This window comes from Podarcis raffonei, chromosome 5 (genome assembly GCF_027172205.1).
Source record: "Podarcis raffonei isolate rPodRaf1 chromosome 5, rPodRaf1.pri, whole genome shotgun sequence".
Taxonomy (NCBI): Eukaryota; Metazoa; Chordata; class Lepidosauria; order Squamata; family Lacertidae; genus Podarcis; species Podarcis raffonei.
The window spans coordinates 77,396,777-77,412,691 of NC_070606.1; the positions used below are offsets into that span (position 1 = coordinate 77,396,777).

Genomic DNA, 15,915 nt, shown 5'->3' on the forward strand with positions numbered 1-15,915 from the left:
ATGTGGCCAGCATGACTAAGCCGCTTCTGGCGAAGCAGAGCAACGCACGAAAATGCTGTTTACCTTCCCGCCGGAGCAGTACCTATTTATCTACTTGCACTTTGATGTGCTTTCAAACTGCTAGGTTGGCAGAAGCAGGGACTGAGCAACAGGAGCTCACCCCATCACAGGGATTCGAACCGCCAGCCTTCTGATCACCAAGCCCTAGGCTATGTGGTTTAACCCACAGCACCACCTGCGTCCCTCAAACTACCATGGTGTCCCCCCAAAAACAGAGTACATTCAAATTAATATGTTAGCAATATCTATTTACAGATTGCAGCAACACAAATTGAATTGAACCAGTTAATTAACCAAAGGCCTTTTTAAAAAGCCTGAAGAAGCATTGCGATGGGGACCTCACTTAGCAAGGCCCTACCCCTGGTTGACACCATCCTCACCTCCTGAGACTGATGGTTTTGGAACAAATAGGCCATTCCAAAAGTATCAAGGTCTCAAACCATTCATGGCTTTAAAGATTAACACCAGCATCTTGGATTGAGCCCAAAAAAACCTATCGCCATCAATCATGATGAGGTGGAATCAGCAAAACTCTACCTCTGAAACAGGCTTTCTTTTTGCAGAATCCACTTTAGATCTAGAACATTGATGTCGTAGATTTCACTTAATTGATTATTATAACCAATATCTTGACCCCAGGCATGACATCAGAAGTTGGTGTTGTTGCACACCTGCCAATAGCTCAGAGATTTATAAGGGCCCATCACCAATCTGCCGTTGCTGGTCTGGGTCTGTTAGTGGAAACTTGCAAGAGACCCACTGAACTTTGACGCCCACTCTATATCTTGTACTTGTTTTTAGAATCTTCAGAGTGACTAACTTGGGGCAGTTAAGCAGTCTGCCATTCAGCTACTGATCAGCTACTTAGCTTCTAAACAGCTGCCATATATTTTTTTAAAAACCATACAGACTAGAGTAACGCATACACCATATAGAAATGCTGGTCAGAAGTAAAAAAAGATTTAGAAATTTGGTCTAATTTGAAGCTTTCCTTGTTGGGTCGAATTGCAGCTGTAAAGATGAATGTTTTGCCAAAAATGTTATTTCTGTTCCAATCTTTGCAAATTTTGGACAAGATGGACTGTTTCAAGAAGTGGCAGAGAGATATCTCTAGATTTGTCTGGCAGGGCAAGAAACCTAGAATAAAGTTTAACATTTTAACTGATGTAAAAGAAAGAGGTGGATTTGCCCTGCCAGACCTCAAACTGTACTATGAATCAGCAGCATTTTGCTGGTTAAAAGACTGGCTGCTTCTTGAGAACACAGACATTTTGGATTTAGAAGGTTTCAATAATGTTTTTGGGTGGCATGCATATCTGTGGTTCGACAAGGTTAAAGCACATAAGGCATTTAAAAACCATATTGTCAGGAAAGCTCTGTTTAATGTCTGGACAAGATATAAAGATTTGCTGGAAAGCAAAACCCCGAGGTGGTTGTCACCTATGGAAGCTAAGTCTCAGAAAAAGCTCAATATGGAGGCCAAATGGCCAAAATATTGGGAAATTTTGGAGCAAGAAGGTGACAGACTGAAACTGCAGAGTTTTGAGAAATTAAAAGACAAAGTGCGAGATTGGCTTCATTATTATCAAATAAGAGAGGCCTACAATTTGGACAAAAAAAATGGCTTCCAGGTGGAGAAATCAAAATTGGAAACAGAACTGTTAGAACCAAAAACCAAGATTTTGTCAAAGATGTATAACTTGCTGTTAAAATGGAATACACAGGATGAAACGGTTAAATCAACGATGATTAAATGGGCGCAGGACATAGGTCATAACATTATGTTTGCTGACTGGGAGCAGTTGTGGACCACCGGTATGAAGTTTACGGCATGTATTGCCTTAAAGGAGAATATTATGAAAATGATTTACAGGTGGTACATGACCCCAGTCAAGCTTGCAAAAATTTATCACCTGCCTGACAACAAGTGCTGGAAATGTAAAGAAGCTGAGGGAACATTCTTTCACCTTTGGTGGACGTGCCCAAGGGTCAAGGCTTACTGGGAAACGATATATAATGAACTGAAGAAGGTATTTAAATTTACCTTCCCTAAGAAACCAGAGGCCTTCCTTTTGGGCATAGTTGGCCAACGGGTGCCAAAGAAAGATAGAACATTTTTTATGTATGCAACAACAGCAGCAAGAATACTCCTTGCCAAGTATTGGAAGACACAAGATCTACCCACCGTGGAGGAATGGCAGATGCAAGTGATTGACTACATGGAGATGGCTGAAATGACTGGCAGAATCCGTGACCAGGGAGAAGAACTGATGGAACAGGACTGGAAAAAGTTTAAGGACTATTTACAAAAACACTGCAAAATGTTTGAGTGTTAATATGATGTGGGAAGTGAAGGTAACAGGGTTTGTGGGATCTGGTTAAATGTGAATGAAAAGAAGAATGTTAAAAAGGAGAAGGGGTTATGATCAGAATAATATTATGTCATAGTATTTTAAGATGAGGAATGGGCTAAAACAATGAAAAATTGGGACATAATAATTAGAAGAATATAATTTAAGCATGGTTTAAATAAGGGTTTGAATTTGCTGAATTTGATTGGAATAAAGAGGAATACAAAAAAGGGAGATGTGAGGAGGTCAGGACAGAGGGGTATGGAATTTTGTAAATTTAAAAAAGTGGATTTTTTCCCTCTTTTTCTGTTTTTCTTTTTTTGCTATATATCTCTGTTTTTTCCTGTTTTTTATGTGAGCCTTATTCATTGTAATGATCTATTTGAAATGATGATTTTTTTGATTTGTAAAACCTTAATAAACATTTATTTTTAAAAAAAGATATTTGTGTGGAGCAATATAAAAATGATTCACTATGGCAGAAACATCTATGTTCAGGGAGAGTATATTTCTTGACTGCCTGCTGCTATGGATAACTTTCAATATCTTGCCTAAGTTGTGAATATCGCTGGAACTTACTTGTAATGTTATACGCACATATACATGTTGCAAAGAAGGTTCTTAAAAGAATGAAACAATTTGTTCTGAAAGGTAATCTTACAGTGCATTTTATTGCTCTCTTGGAAGTCCTCATTCCTGTCAACTTTGTCAGGTTCAGAGCAGTATTTCTTGATATTATCCTTTAAGTACCAGCTGAAGTTTTCGTCTACCACAGCAAACATCAGGACGAATTCTCGGTCGACATCCTTATCTTTTCCACCCTGCAGTGTACCTAAGGAAAACAAGGACACATTTTGCACATTTACATGCTGAAATTATTGTCTCCCAGCTATTTGTTACCAGAAAAATGCCCACCAGTGGTGTATGATGGAGAGACCAACCCATTTTCTGCTACAGTGTCTGAAAATGCAGCTCTTTTGTTTTTCTCCATGGGCATGAATAGTGGGCATTCACTCAGGTGGGAAAATGCCAAGAGAGACATTTGAGGTTATTTATTTGAAATACTTTATAGCAAACCCTTCAATGTGAAATAGAAATGTTCAAGGCAGCTAAAACACACACACACAGAGAGAGAGAGAGAGAGAGAGAGAGAGAGAGAGAGAGAGAGAGAGAGAGAGAACCATGTTAAAGATCATGGCTAAAACAGCAACACACCCTAAATGGATCAGCAACATCAAACAAATCTAAAATCACAAAACTACAACCTGAGGCCATCAAATGAACTGGAATGGTGGTGGAACTAGATGGGCTTTTCTGATCAAATAAGGCTGTTTTCAAGTTCTGAGATGCAGCCTTCTGTTGTTGGATGTGATGTTGCTATTGAAAAGGAATTTCCCCCGGTGGTCACCCACTCTCTTTATCTAAAGGTCTCCAAAGACAATCTCAACATTTGGGCAAGTTCACATGGGAGTGATGATCCTTTAGATTCCCAGATCCTAAGCTTGAAAGGTCTTGAAAGGATTAAACCAAGACCTTTGAACTGTGATCAGAAACAGACCAGCAGACAGTACAGAGCAGACCAGCAGTCAGCTGTTTAAGAACTGGTGGGATGTGTTTTAGGGTTGCCATATTTTGGAGAGGAAAAAAGAGGACACTGTGACGACCATTCAAAGCAAATAAATGCAGTGTATCCCAATTTTTATTGCTGAAAAAGAGGACACATGGCAACCCTAATGCGTTTGCTGGTCAACTATCTAGGAGTGTTGTTGTTATTTTTTTAACCAATTAAAGTTTCCTAATAGTTCAAATAATCTCTAAAGACAACTCCTCATGCAGTGCATAGCAGCTGAGTCATCTGGAGGTTCCTACAGTATGAATAACAGTGGTCAGTCTACTGCTATCCAGGACAGTTATGTTGGGTGCAACAGCTGATGAAATGTTTAGAAACCACACACAAACACACACAACAGATATGGAGGAACTATCAGAGAATGGAAGATGACAAACAAACACACACACACACACACACACTTCAATTGTGAGAAAGAGGCTTGTGTAAGATGTTTGTGTGTTTGAAGAGCCATAAGAAGAAGCAGTTTGGGGACAGAGAGAAAGAGAGGCAGGAAGAAACAGAATTGGTTGATGGCTATAGAAACATCAGAGGATGCAGGGTGACTCAGTCTGCAGATCTGATGTGAAGCAGTGGGTTCCACTTGGCAGGAACACACATCCTGTTTGCTTCCGCCTACTCTCTGCTTGTATATTCATAAATAAAGCCATGACCTTCCAGTGCTCTCTCCTTCAAAGGAAACCCAAACCTGTGTTATATTTGCTCCTTGAAACTCCTCACCTCTCAGAGAAATGAGGAGCACATGTGACTCACACAGATAAACTTCAGCTAAAATCTCAGGAACACAACTCATGAACTGCAAACAGATAAGATTCTCTGACTCGTTTCTTGGGGGGGGGGCAGCACTCGGTCGTTTTCCATATTTCCCTTACCTTTCTTGCAAATGAGCAGAGGTCCAACGAGCCCAGAAGCAACATCCTTTGGGGCATCTATATGTGAGTGATAAATTCTGGTCACACAGTTATTATCACCTGCTGCTGGACCATGATCTTCAGTTACCTCCCATCTATACACATACTGTTCTCCTGGTTGCACGGCATCATCTTTCTTTTGCAAACCTGAGGTGTTGTCAGGATAAAGTGCACCTAGGAAATGCAACAAATAGTGAACGTGGTATTATATATCACAGTACTGGTACAAGTGCCTCTGTGTCCGGGACAGCTGTCCACCAGCTCCATCGGGTAAGCTGCCTGAGACCCTACCTGCCCTCAGACTGTCTCGCCAGAGTGGTGCATGCTTGGACTACTGCAATGCACTCTACATGGGGCTACCTTTGAAGGTGACCCAGAAACTACAATTAATCCAGAATGTGGCAGCTTGACTGGTGACTGGGAGTGGCTGCTGAGACCATATAACACTGGTCCTGAAAGACCTGCATTGGCTCCCAGTACGTTTCCGAGCACAATTAAAAGTGTTGGTGCAGACCTTTAAAGCCACTTCACTAACATATGCAGTTTGAGTCACATTTCCACTTGCCCCTAATATATGCCTGTTTGCGTACATTTCTTGGTTGCAGAATTGTATTGCAAAATAATAATATAATAAGAATTTATTATTTATACCCCGCCCATCTGGTTGGGTTTCTCCAGCCACTCTGGGCAGCTTCCAGCAGAATATTAAAAACGTGATAAAACATCAAACATTAAAAACTTCCCTAAACAAGGCTGCCTTCAGATGTCTTCTAAAAGTCAGATAGTTGTTTATTTCCTTGACATCTGATGGGAGGGCATTCCACAGGGCGGGCACCACTACTGAGAAGGCCTTCTGCCTGGTTCCCTGTAACCTCACTTCTCGCAGTGAGGGAACCGCCAGAAGGCCCTCGGAGCTGGACCTCAGTGTCAGGGCTGAATGATGGGGATGGAGATGCCTCTTCAGGTATGCTGGGCCAAGGCCATTTAGGGCTTTCAAGGTCAGCATCAACATTTTGAATTGTGCTCAGAAATGTACTGGGAGCAGAGAAGCATGAATTTTGAAGGACAGCTGCCCCTCAGTTCACATACAGAGTTGTAGCCAATTAAGTTCAACCACTTGCAAGTATTGGACCTAAGGTAGTCATGTCCATTAATTTTGGTGGGTCTCCTCTGAGTATGACTATCATTGGGCACAATCCATTAGCTAGGTGAAATGCAGTTTAGGACTCATTCACATTTCCTTTTGTGCCATGTTTTTAGACACAGGTTCAGATGTTTTTAGACACAGGTTCAAATGGAAAGCGTAATGCTGGTGGTCAACAAAAAGGGATTAAAGACTGTCTCAAGGCAAATCTTTAAAAATGTAGTTGAAACACTGACAACTGGGAAACACTGGCCTGCGAGCGCTCCACTTGGAGAACAGCCTTCACCAAAGGTGTCATGGACTTTGAAGACACTTGAACTCAGGACGCAAGGGAGAAACGTGCTAAGAGGAAGGCATGCTTGGCAAATCCACACCGTGATCAACTCCCGCCAGGAAACGAATGTCCTCACTGTGGAAGGACGTGTGGATCCAGAATTGGTTTCCACAGTCACTTATGGACTCATTGTTAAAACTGTGTTTATGGAAGACAATCTTACTTGGCTACGAGTGATTGCCAAAGAAGAAGACAGATTTGAGTGGTGGGGTTTTTTGTCCCCTTGCTTTGCCTGGGAAAACAAACATTTTACTGATGAATTGGAACAAACAGCAATTGGGTTTTCTGCAGATTGGCATTCACTCTGATCCAGGGGTATAATCTAGGTTTCCCTGGGGAAAGCTCTGGAGGGGAAAAAAAACTGCTCAGACACAGACTTGGGAAACTCAGAACTTTGCCTAGAAAGCACAGAGCAAAGTTAAGTGTGGCTGAGCAGGTTGGGATTAAAATGTGAAGCAAACAAATTTCTCCCGCATCTCAGAATTGAAGGTGTTGTGGGGGGGAGCAGATTTCCTAATTGCAGAAAAAGAACCCTACACCCATAGGTAAGGTAAAAGGTAAAGGACCCCTGGACAGTTAAGTCCAGTCAAAGACAACTATGGGGTTGTGGTGCTCTTCTTGCTTTCAGGCCGAGGGAGCCGGCTTTTGTCCACAGACAGCTTTCCTGGTCATGTGTCCAGCATGAGTAAACCACTACTGGTGCACAGAGGACAGTGATGGAAACCAGAGCGAACGGAAACACCATTTACCTTCCCGCCACAGCAGTACCTATTTATCTACTTGCATTGGCATGCTTTCGAACTGCTGGGTTGACAGGAGCTGGGACAAAGCAACAGGAGCTCACCCCGTCGTGGGGATTTGAACCGCTGACCTTCTCATCGGCAAGCCCAAGAGGCTCGGTAGTTTAGACCACAGCGCCACCCGCATCCTATCCTACACCCATAGGGTTGTATGCCTGTGGGGAGTTGGATCGAGTCAGACATTAATATCAGCACAAAAATGTCAGAGGTGCAGCTGCCCTCTCAGTCTTGCCAACTATACTAGATTTGTCCAGTTGATTTACACAGTCAGTTGGCTACCCTGATTGTAATTCAAGGTGTTCCTCACAGCACTGGGTGGGCGTCTACAGGCATAGTGATGCAATTCTGTTGCAAAACAGGAAAGGTATGGAATCAGTTGGTATTCCTGAAGACTGTTGAAACACGAATGGAAGTTTACCTTCGTTTTCTTTTGTGTATTTGACACCATGGGGGTGGAGTGTGTAGGCCCTTGTCGCAAAATTCTTTACATGGATGATGAGTGTGTCTCCAACTTCTGCTTTAAGAATGGGACCCAGGAAGCCCAGCCAAGGTGGTTTTGCAATAATATGGCTGTATGAGTTGTCTGTGAACTGCATGTACACAGCTTTTTTGTATGTGCTTCCTATCCGGTCTGGGCCTTGTTGGAGAAAGACAGCAGCTTGCCTAAAGGATCAACACACAATCATGTCAGCGTAAGTCCTTTAAAAATATACTGGGTACACTGGGATAGCTCAGTCAGTAGAACATGAGACTCTTAATCTCAGGGTTGTGGGGGTTTGCCCCACATTGGGCAAAAGATCCCTGCACTGCAGGGGGTCGTCCCCTCCACCTCTACAATTCTGTGGTCCTATGATTACTGCTTCTGCACAGCATACATTTTGTCTCAAATTAACTAATATGATCATTCCTTCTATTTCCGAAGTTTGGAGGCAAGTGCCATTGCTTACACAGACAAAATGGCATCATCCATGCACAAGAGGGAGATGTCATCTGGCTTGAGTAAATCCCAAAATTTACAGAGGTACAAGATGTTAAAAACAGCTAATGATATCAATGATATCATTAATGATAATTAGAGCACCAGTCCTGGCCTGACTGCGCTGGCTGCCAATTGGTTTCCAGGCCCAATTCGACGTGATGATTTTGACCTATAAAGCTTTAAATGGCTCAGGACTGCAATATCTCAAGGACCGCCTCTCCTCATATGAACTGACACGGACCCTGTGATCATCATCTGAGGCCCTTCTTCATGTGCCTGCTCCATGAGAAGGTGGCAACATGAGAATGGGCTTTTTTCAGCAGGGTGCAGCAACAGAGGAGACCCACTGAAATGTCACCACACATTTGGCAAACTCCCCATCCAAGCTTCCCCACCTAGGACTGGTTGCCAATGTGCAACGGGTACTTTCTCCTTATTGGGTTTATCTCTGCAAGGAGGAGATTTCCAAAGGAGACCAGTGTTGCTGCAAAGGCTCAGGCTATGAGCCTGTTTACAGGAAGCTTTGTGAGTCACAAATTAAATCGGATGTGCATGTCATGGCTCTCCTTGGACTGTCCAAATAATTCATATTTAATTGGAAAGTCTCCTTCTCTTCCTCTGCAAAGATAATAGCTTTCATTAAAACTCCACCTCGTAGCTAAGATTCCTGAGGGCTAAAGGGTTTAAGTAGAGGTTAAAAGTGAAACGCTAAGCATCATAGGCCAAAAGCAACCCCACAGTGCAACTTCGCTGTTCTCAGTGAATTTACACCAAGAAAGAAATTGGACCCTATGCCTCTGTGCTTTGTCAGAGAGCTAATAGAGTTGCCGACACACCACGGCAGTGAAGCTCTGTTGTATGTCTCTTGTTGGTGTCGCCCAGCCTTTTCCCTTTGCTTTGCTCTTCAGAAATACCAGTACTCTGTGTGTCTGGTTATTGCTAGCCCCTGAGAGGCACTGTGTTTCTCAGTCCTTTGAATTTTATTCCTCATTCTTGCCCAACTGCTTTCAACAAAGACAAGGAGACTGGTGTTGGTAAGATGCCTAGCTTAAGCAAAGGGAGGGACAAGGCCAGGATCAGCTTTGTTGATTTTGAGTGCTCATTGTGTCATGTCATTGTCCTCAAACGCCTCTTTTGCATCTCACATGAGAGCCCTTGAGGAAGGATTAACAGATTTTTCTCTTTGACCATCTTCTGCTTTTGCTTCCTGTTTCAACACTTCTCCAGCAGAGATTGCCATCTCTGCATTCCCACATCGGTCTTGAACACAGAACCCGTGGCCACAACCTCACTTCTTATCAAACCACTCCTCTCTCCTCAGAATGACTGTTTGCTTATAATTGGTTTATTTTAAACCACAAGAACCACTGCACACAATGGGGCATGCATCTGAGTAGACATGAATAGGATTGCACTGTAAAAATAACTCTAATTTAGAGGTATAGACTGTCTCACCACAACATTTTGGGGTGCCTCCAGAGCCCCAGTATTTTGTGGGAGGGATCAAAACTCAGGGGGAAACTTTAGATTCATGCAGTGACGGCAGCCTAAAAGGATCTGTCAGCTTTAAGAAAATATTTGGACCGTTTATGAATTGGAAAGTGACAGTGAAATGCTTTGAAAAGTGTGAGGTGAAGGTAGGGCTGTCTTAAGCTTATGCGGTGCTGGGGTACAAAGATCCGCCCAGCGCCCCCTCCCCAGGTTGCCCAGTCCCAGGTGCGCAGGAGGGCGGAGCCAGTTGGCCACCTCAGCGTCTCACTGCCTCGGTCACTCTCAAACTCGCAGCGCAGAACTGCCTGCAACAGAAGAGCCCGCTGCGGCACTCCAACCGGCAGACGGGCTCTTCCCCGGACTCAACTCTCGGGCCCCAGACTCTCGGCCTGGCGCCCCTGAGAGCCTGGCGCCCAGGTGCCCCGCGCCCCTAGTGCCTATGGGTAAGGCGGCCCTGGGTGGAGGAATTGCCCACATGAACACTTATAAACATATCACAAGCAACTCAGGGTGGGTGCAGGAGGTTCAGTGTTGTATAACCACCGCAGAAACAAATCAGAACAAGCGCTCAATAGACACAGGGCATTAGCTAAACTCCTCATAAGCCAAGTAAATTAAGCTGAACGCTCAGGCTGGTTGGAGGAGAACGTAAGAAGACCCTGCTGAATCATCTAGTCTAACTTCCTGTTCTCATGGCAGCCAGCCATGTGGGAAGCCTGCAAGCAGTATTTGAGCACCAGAGTACTCTCCCCTCCTGTGGTATTCAGAAGCATTACTGCCTCTGAATGGAGGCAGAGCATAGACATCATGGCTAGTGGCCATCGACATCCTTCTCCTCCATGAATTCGTCTATTCCTCTTTTGAAGCCACCTAGGTTAGTGGCCATTGCTGCATCCTGTAGGAACCGCATGGGCCACTTTTCCTTTCCATACAAATCAACTTTTTTTCTTAAGTAGTCCTTAAGCAGCCAGTATACTTCGATAGAAGCAAATCTGTACAGTGGTACCTCGGGTTACAGACGCTTCAGGTTACAGATGCTTCAGGTTAAAGACTCCGCTAACCCAGAAGTAGTACCTCAGGTTAAGAACTTCGCTTCAGGATGAGAACAGAAATTGCACAACAGCGGCACGGTGGCAGCGGGAGGCCCCATTAGCTAAAGTGGTACCTCAGGTTAAGAACAGTTTCAGGTTAAGAACAGACCTCCAGAACAAATTAAGTTCTTAACCCAAGGTACCACTGTATACTAATGTGACAATAAAGAAAAGAAGCCACGTATACAAGTTTTGCAGGCATAGCTTGAACAAAACTGCATTGGCTGAAATTTGTTGTTGCAAGTACCAGAGTCTCATCCTTCTTTGCATTGGGCTGTACTACAACATGCATTTACTGAGCACCCATTAAAATCAACAGAGATAAATCGTCTATACTAAAAGGTGAAAGCTTGTTTTCAATACAGTTAGCCCAAAGCGAGTATCACTTACTCATCTTCTGAAAATGGATTTCCAGATATGATGTTCTTTGTCCCGGGAGCATAATTCCAATCCGTTTCTGTAATCCCAATGTAATATTCCCTATCTGCTGCCCAGGCCTGTAAGAAGCAGCAAGCCAGCAAGTGGCTTAGTACGAACAGCTCCATTTTCTATTGCTGCCGGTGTAATAGAAGATCGTGTTCCCTTTATAAGATCAGGATTTCCCCTACGGACCCGCCCCCATGGTTGCTGTTGCATAGTTCAGTAGACTAAAAGATTGCACAATGCTTGCTAGAATAAACAGCCAGATTTGATGCCAGTAACTCGGGCAACTGACGGATTAGTATTTTTAGAAAAACTTCCTTTTGATTTCAGCCAACCTCCTTCAAATGCAAATAAGACCTTCTGCAAAAGAAACTTTACCCCATCAAAAGGGTTTAAAGGATTAAAGCTCCCCGTGAATTTTTTTTGGAGTTTCCCAGTGTGAAAGCAATGCCCATCTACCGTACTTTCTTGGACATGGTCCTAGTGGAATTTCCTGCATTCCACAACATAAGGTTTCAAGCAGCAAGACAGTGACTTGGATTCCATGTGGTCAGTAATATTAAAGTTGTCAAATTTCGAAAGAGGTCTCCTTTTCTTTTTCTTTATTCACCCTAGTAAGTACTGAGGGATTTTACAAATGGTTTGTTCTACATTCATGCTTCTTTGGTCTTCCTCATTGCTCATCCAGTTGATAAAGTCCATATAAATTTAGCAGCCTGATAGCAGAGTGCCAAAGACTAAATTCAATGCCTTTTAGTATAGGAAGAGTCATGCGCAATTTTAAGAATGACTAGTTTTTTATGCATGCAGATGAATCTGTTTATTCAGTCAATTCTGCTACTCTCTCCAAATTTTATCTGTTAAAAAGATTGATACATCGCAGAATAGGAAAATAATTTTAGGAAGCACAGACATTTTAATTATATTTATTAAATTATGTTTATCCCTTCCAGGTTTCAAGTCAGACCAACATTTCCTGCCTGATTTTTTTCTCTCCACCCAAGGCCTTCTTTTTATCTAACCATGTGGTTACTTATTAGGTATGGAATGCAAATAGGATCTAACAGTCTATCATCAACGATTCAGTAGTGGTGCCCTCCCTGTAGAACGCCCTCCTTTCAGATGTCAAGGAGATAAAGAACTACATAACTTTTATTCGTCATCGGAAGGCAGCCCTGTATCAGGAAGTAAGCAATGACAAACCTAGACAGCATCTTAAAAAGTAGAGACATCACCTTGCCAACAAAGGTCCGTATAGTAAAAGCCATGGTTTTCCCAGTAGTGATGTATGGAAGTGAGAGCTGGACCATTAAGAAGGCTGATCGCCAAAGAATTGATGCTTTTGAATTATGGTGCTGGAGGAGACTCTTGAGAGTCCCATGGACTGCAAGAAGATCAAACCTATCCATTCTGAAGGAAATCAGCCCTGAGTGCTCACTGGAAGGACAGATTGTGAAGCTGAGGCTCCAATATTTTGGCCACCTCATGAGAAGAGAAAAGACCCTGATGTTGGGAAAGATGGAGGGCACAAGGAGAAGGGGACGACAGAGGACGAGATGGCTGGACAGTGTTCTCGAAGCTATCAGCATGAGTTTGACCAAACTGCGGGAGGCAGTGGAAGACAGAAGTGCCTGGCGTGCTCTGTGTTAGTTTATTCAGCTCCGGCCCATCTGGAGCTGATATGGCTCATTTTGTCCTGAGCCCAGCAGATGTAATCTCGTAGTCCGCAACGAAAGGATGAGGAAGGTATGGCTACATTGCTATTTTATTTCACTATACCGAGAAACACACAAATGTACATCTTGCCTCTGTGAGAGCAGAGAGCAACTCTCTCAACAAAGAAACGACAGAACAAAGAAACAGGAAACCAGTGTACGTCACATCCAGTCTCCCTTTCCCATGGGAACCCAACAGTAACTTGAACTGTGGAATGAAAACATAGTCTTGTGACTACCAGCTGCAGCTCAGTGAAGGAAACAGAAACCAACACTCTGGTCCATGGGGTCACGAAGAGTCGGACACGACTAAACGACTAAACAACAACAACGTTTGATGTTTTACTATGGGCTAGGGTGCTAGGGGAGGGACCTTCTGGTTGCATGGGAAAGAACGGATTGGAAAACTTTCCTTCTGTGAACTTCCTTAGGTGACCTTGCAGTACAATCCCAACACCCTGATCTTTGCTGTTGAAGGGGGTAGGATAAGGACTCCACTGCAGAGACCCCATCTGCACAGAGTGAGAGAAGAAGCTTCTGGGAGTGGTAAGTCCCCATATGGGGCATTTGGGGTTGGGGCCAGCAGTTTAGATCTGCTGATCCCTCAAGATCATCCTCGGAGCCCTCATTTGCAGCGACCTGGACCTGGAACTGGCACAGCGAAAAGTAAACCAAACAGCATCCCTACCTTTTGCCATTGTTAGCATGAGGGGCAGGGCTTCAGATGTTGCGATGTGTCCAGCCAGATGTTAGGATTGCTCTGCCCAGATCCAAACCCATGTCTCAAAATAGCAGTTTGCTGAAAATAATGTGTGCATGATCCAAATGACATTTTCAGTGGTTTCTGCTCTCTTCCTATAGTTGCATAACTGAGTTTGTGTTGATTGCCAAGATCAATTGGCCCACTGCAAAGATAGCTGAAGCTTTTAGATAGTTGACATTAAGACTATAAGAAGAGGCCTCTGCTGGATCAGGCCAAAGGCTCATCTAGTCTAGCAGCTTGTTCTCATGATGGCCAATGAGATGCCTATGAAAGGCAGATTTTCACTGGGGACATACTGATCCTGTTGACTGCATAAAACGCCCTTTTCAAAAACAGCATCTGCCTAAATTAGCTCACAGAACATCTTGAACTTCATGTAATAGCTTGTAACTTATTCTGATATATGGCTTCATCTTTTGTTTTAGAATTGACCACAGAACAATACAGTTGGCCTAATCTGGTTTTTCTTTTTTAAAAAACCACGTTTAAAGGCACTATTAATATGTGTTTCCTGCAATGTAAGAACATGTGCTTTTTCCTTCTGTAATTTGACAAAAAAAAATTGTGCTTAATTGCTTCATTAAGTTCATTTGCATTCACTGAAATGCAATTAATAAAAGTCTTATTAAATTTTACAAGCCATTGTGCAGGAAACAAAAAGAAGGATATGCAATTAATCCCAGAATTAAGTTTACACAGTAGGATTGCTATTATTGAGTTTTCATTACAGTAGTTTGTAAAACTTCGCCTATGACTAATGTGTGTAGGTTCATTATTAGAACTAAAATTCCCTGCAGGCAGAGCATGTCAAGATGAAGGTCCTGACGCCCCCAGGCAGTTTGACTTCAAACCCGGTGACACTCCATTGTCTCTCAAGGCAGACAGATGCCAACAATACATATGGTCAAAAGTTCTGCTTCAACCTTAGCTAACCCACTTCCTTTATGCATATATTAGTGTCTGGTTTTTCTTATTTAGCTTTCTACTGCTTTTTGTATTTGCTTTATTTCAGTTAGATATTAGCAATTTCATCCAATTTTGCTCTCAGTTGACTTTCAGTAGCAATACCATTTCTAGGGAGAGGAAAATTTATGAAATATAGGGAGGTAAAGACAGATAAGATACAGACTGAATCAAGCCACACACTGCATTGCTTTATTTGATAACCGGAATCTTGAAATAACAGTGGCTTAGTTTCAAAATATGGCTGTGCACTCAGTTATCGTCTGTAAACAACTCTTCGAAGTCTGTCGTTATAGTCAAATAACTTTTTCGCTGTGGCTGTTGAGATGTCTCTTCCATGCTTACCCAAGCTAATGCCTGAACAAAAACTGACGTTTTCCGCCTTCCTGTCCCTCCCCAACCCCCTGCCCCTGAAGCATGATACAAAGGAGCCATTCACTAAACAGAGGCTGTGAAATTCTGAAAGTCTTTTTCTTTCTTTTGTTTTTGCTTCTTGGACACAAATTGGAAATGTGACCTTGCTTCTCCCCGCCTCCCCAAATAATTGCTAATGTACAGTTTCAGGGCTAGGAATCCTAACGATAAAGGGACTGGTCAATTAAGCAGGCGCTCCACTTCACTCTGCCACTTAAAACTAATGATAGGCGTCGCCTCCATAGGGCAACATGTTGAGGGAATGACAAGAGATCAGCCAGCAGAGAAAATATCTAGGTCAATTTAGAGGGCTGTGTGAGTGTAACTTGAGAAAAGAGCATTGAGCCTGCAGTGAAATGATATGTGGAATGTGAGCAAATGCCCCTACTTACTAGGCGGCATTTGTGAGGGGGTGGGAGGCTTATTCTCTCCCCCCCCCCAACCATCCCACTGCAGCAGCCTCCCTCTCCTCTGCTTTTTGCCTTGGCACCTGCAGCAATTTTTTCTTTAAAAAGAGCCACTCCTTAGAATTGTACGGAACCACAAGGCCCATCTCGTCCAACCCCTTGCAATGCAGGAATCTTTTGCCCAATGGGGGGGCTTGAACCCACAACACTGAGAATAAGTGTCTTGTGCTCTACTGACTGAGCTATCCACCAGTTCTCCAGCAAAATAGCAAACCAGTTTGACCACCCAGGAAAAATCGAGCCCTATGCCACTCACCACCAATGGGGTGGCTGAGCGAGATGCAGTCAATTTGATGCCGCTCCAAAGTGAACATAACCTCAACAGGGCATAATTTCTCAGAAAGTTTCCTATACAGTGGTACCTCGGGTTACATACACT

The 15,915-nt window shown here is 43.3% G+C and overlaps 1 protein-coding gene across 4 annotated transcripts in view; it reads right to left on the minus strand.

Moving 5' to 3' along the window:
* CP (ceruloplasmin) overlaps positions 1 to 11,401 on the minus strand; it is a 30,713-nt gene extending 19,312 nt beyond the window's left edge. For 3 of the 4 annotated variants that reach the window (XM_053390228.1, XM_053390226.1, XM_053390227.1), the window contains exons 1-4: positions 11,182 to 11,401; positions 7,649 to 7,893; positions 4,914 to 5,126; positions 3,073 to 3,243 (exon numbers count right to left, since the gene is read on the minus strand). In XM_053390228.1, the coding sequence (XP_053246203.1) occupies positions 3,073 to 3,243; positions 4,914 to 5,126; positions 7,649 to 7,893; positions 11,182 to 11,336 (784 nt within the window). In that variant the 5' untranslated portion in view covers positions 11,337 to 11,401. The remainder of the gene's footprint in view (positions 1 to 3,072; positions 3,244 to 4,913; positions 5,127 to 7,648; positions 7,894 to 11,181) is intronic. The other variant, XM_053390229.1, reaches the window with a different exon arrangement.
* Between the last annotated feature and the right edge of the window lie 4,514 nt (positions 11,402 to 15,915).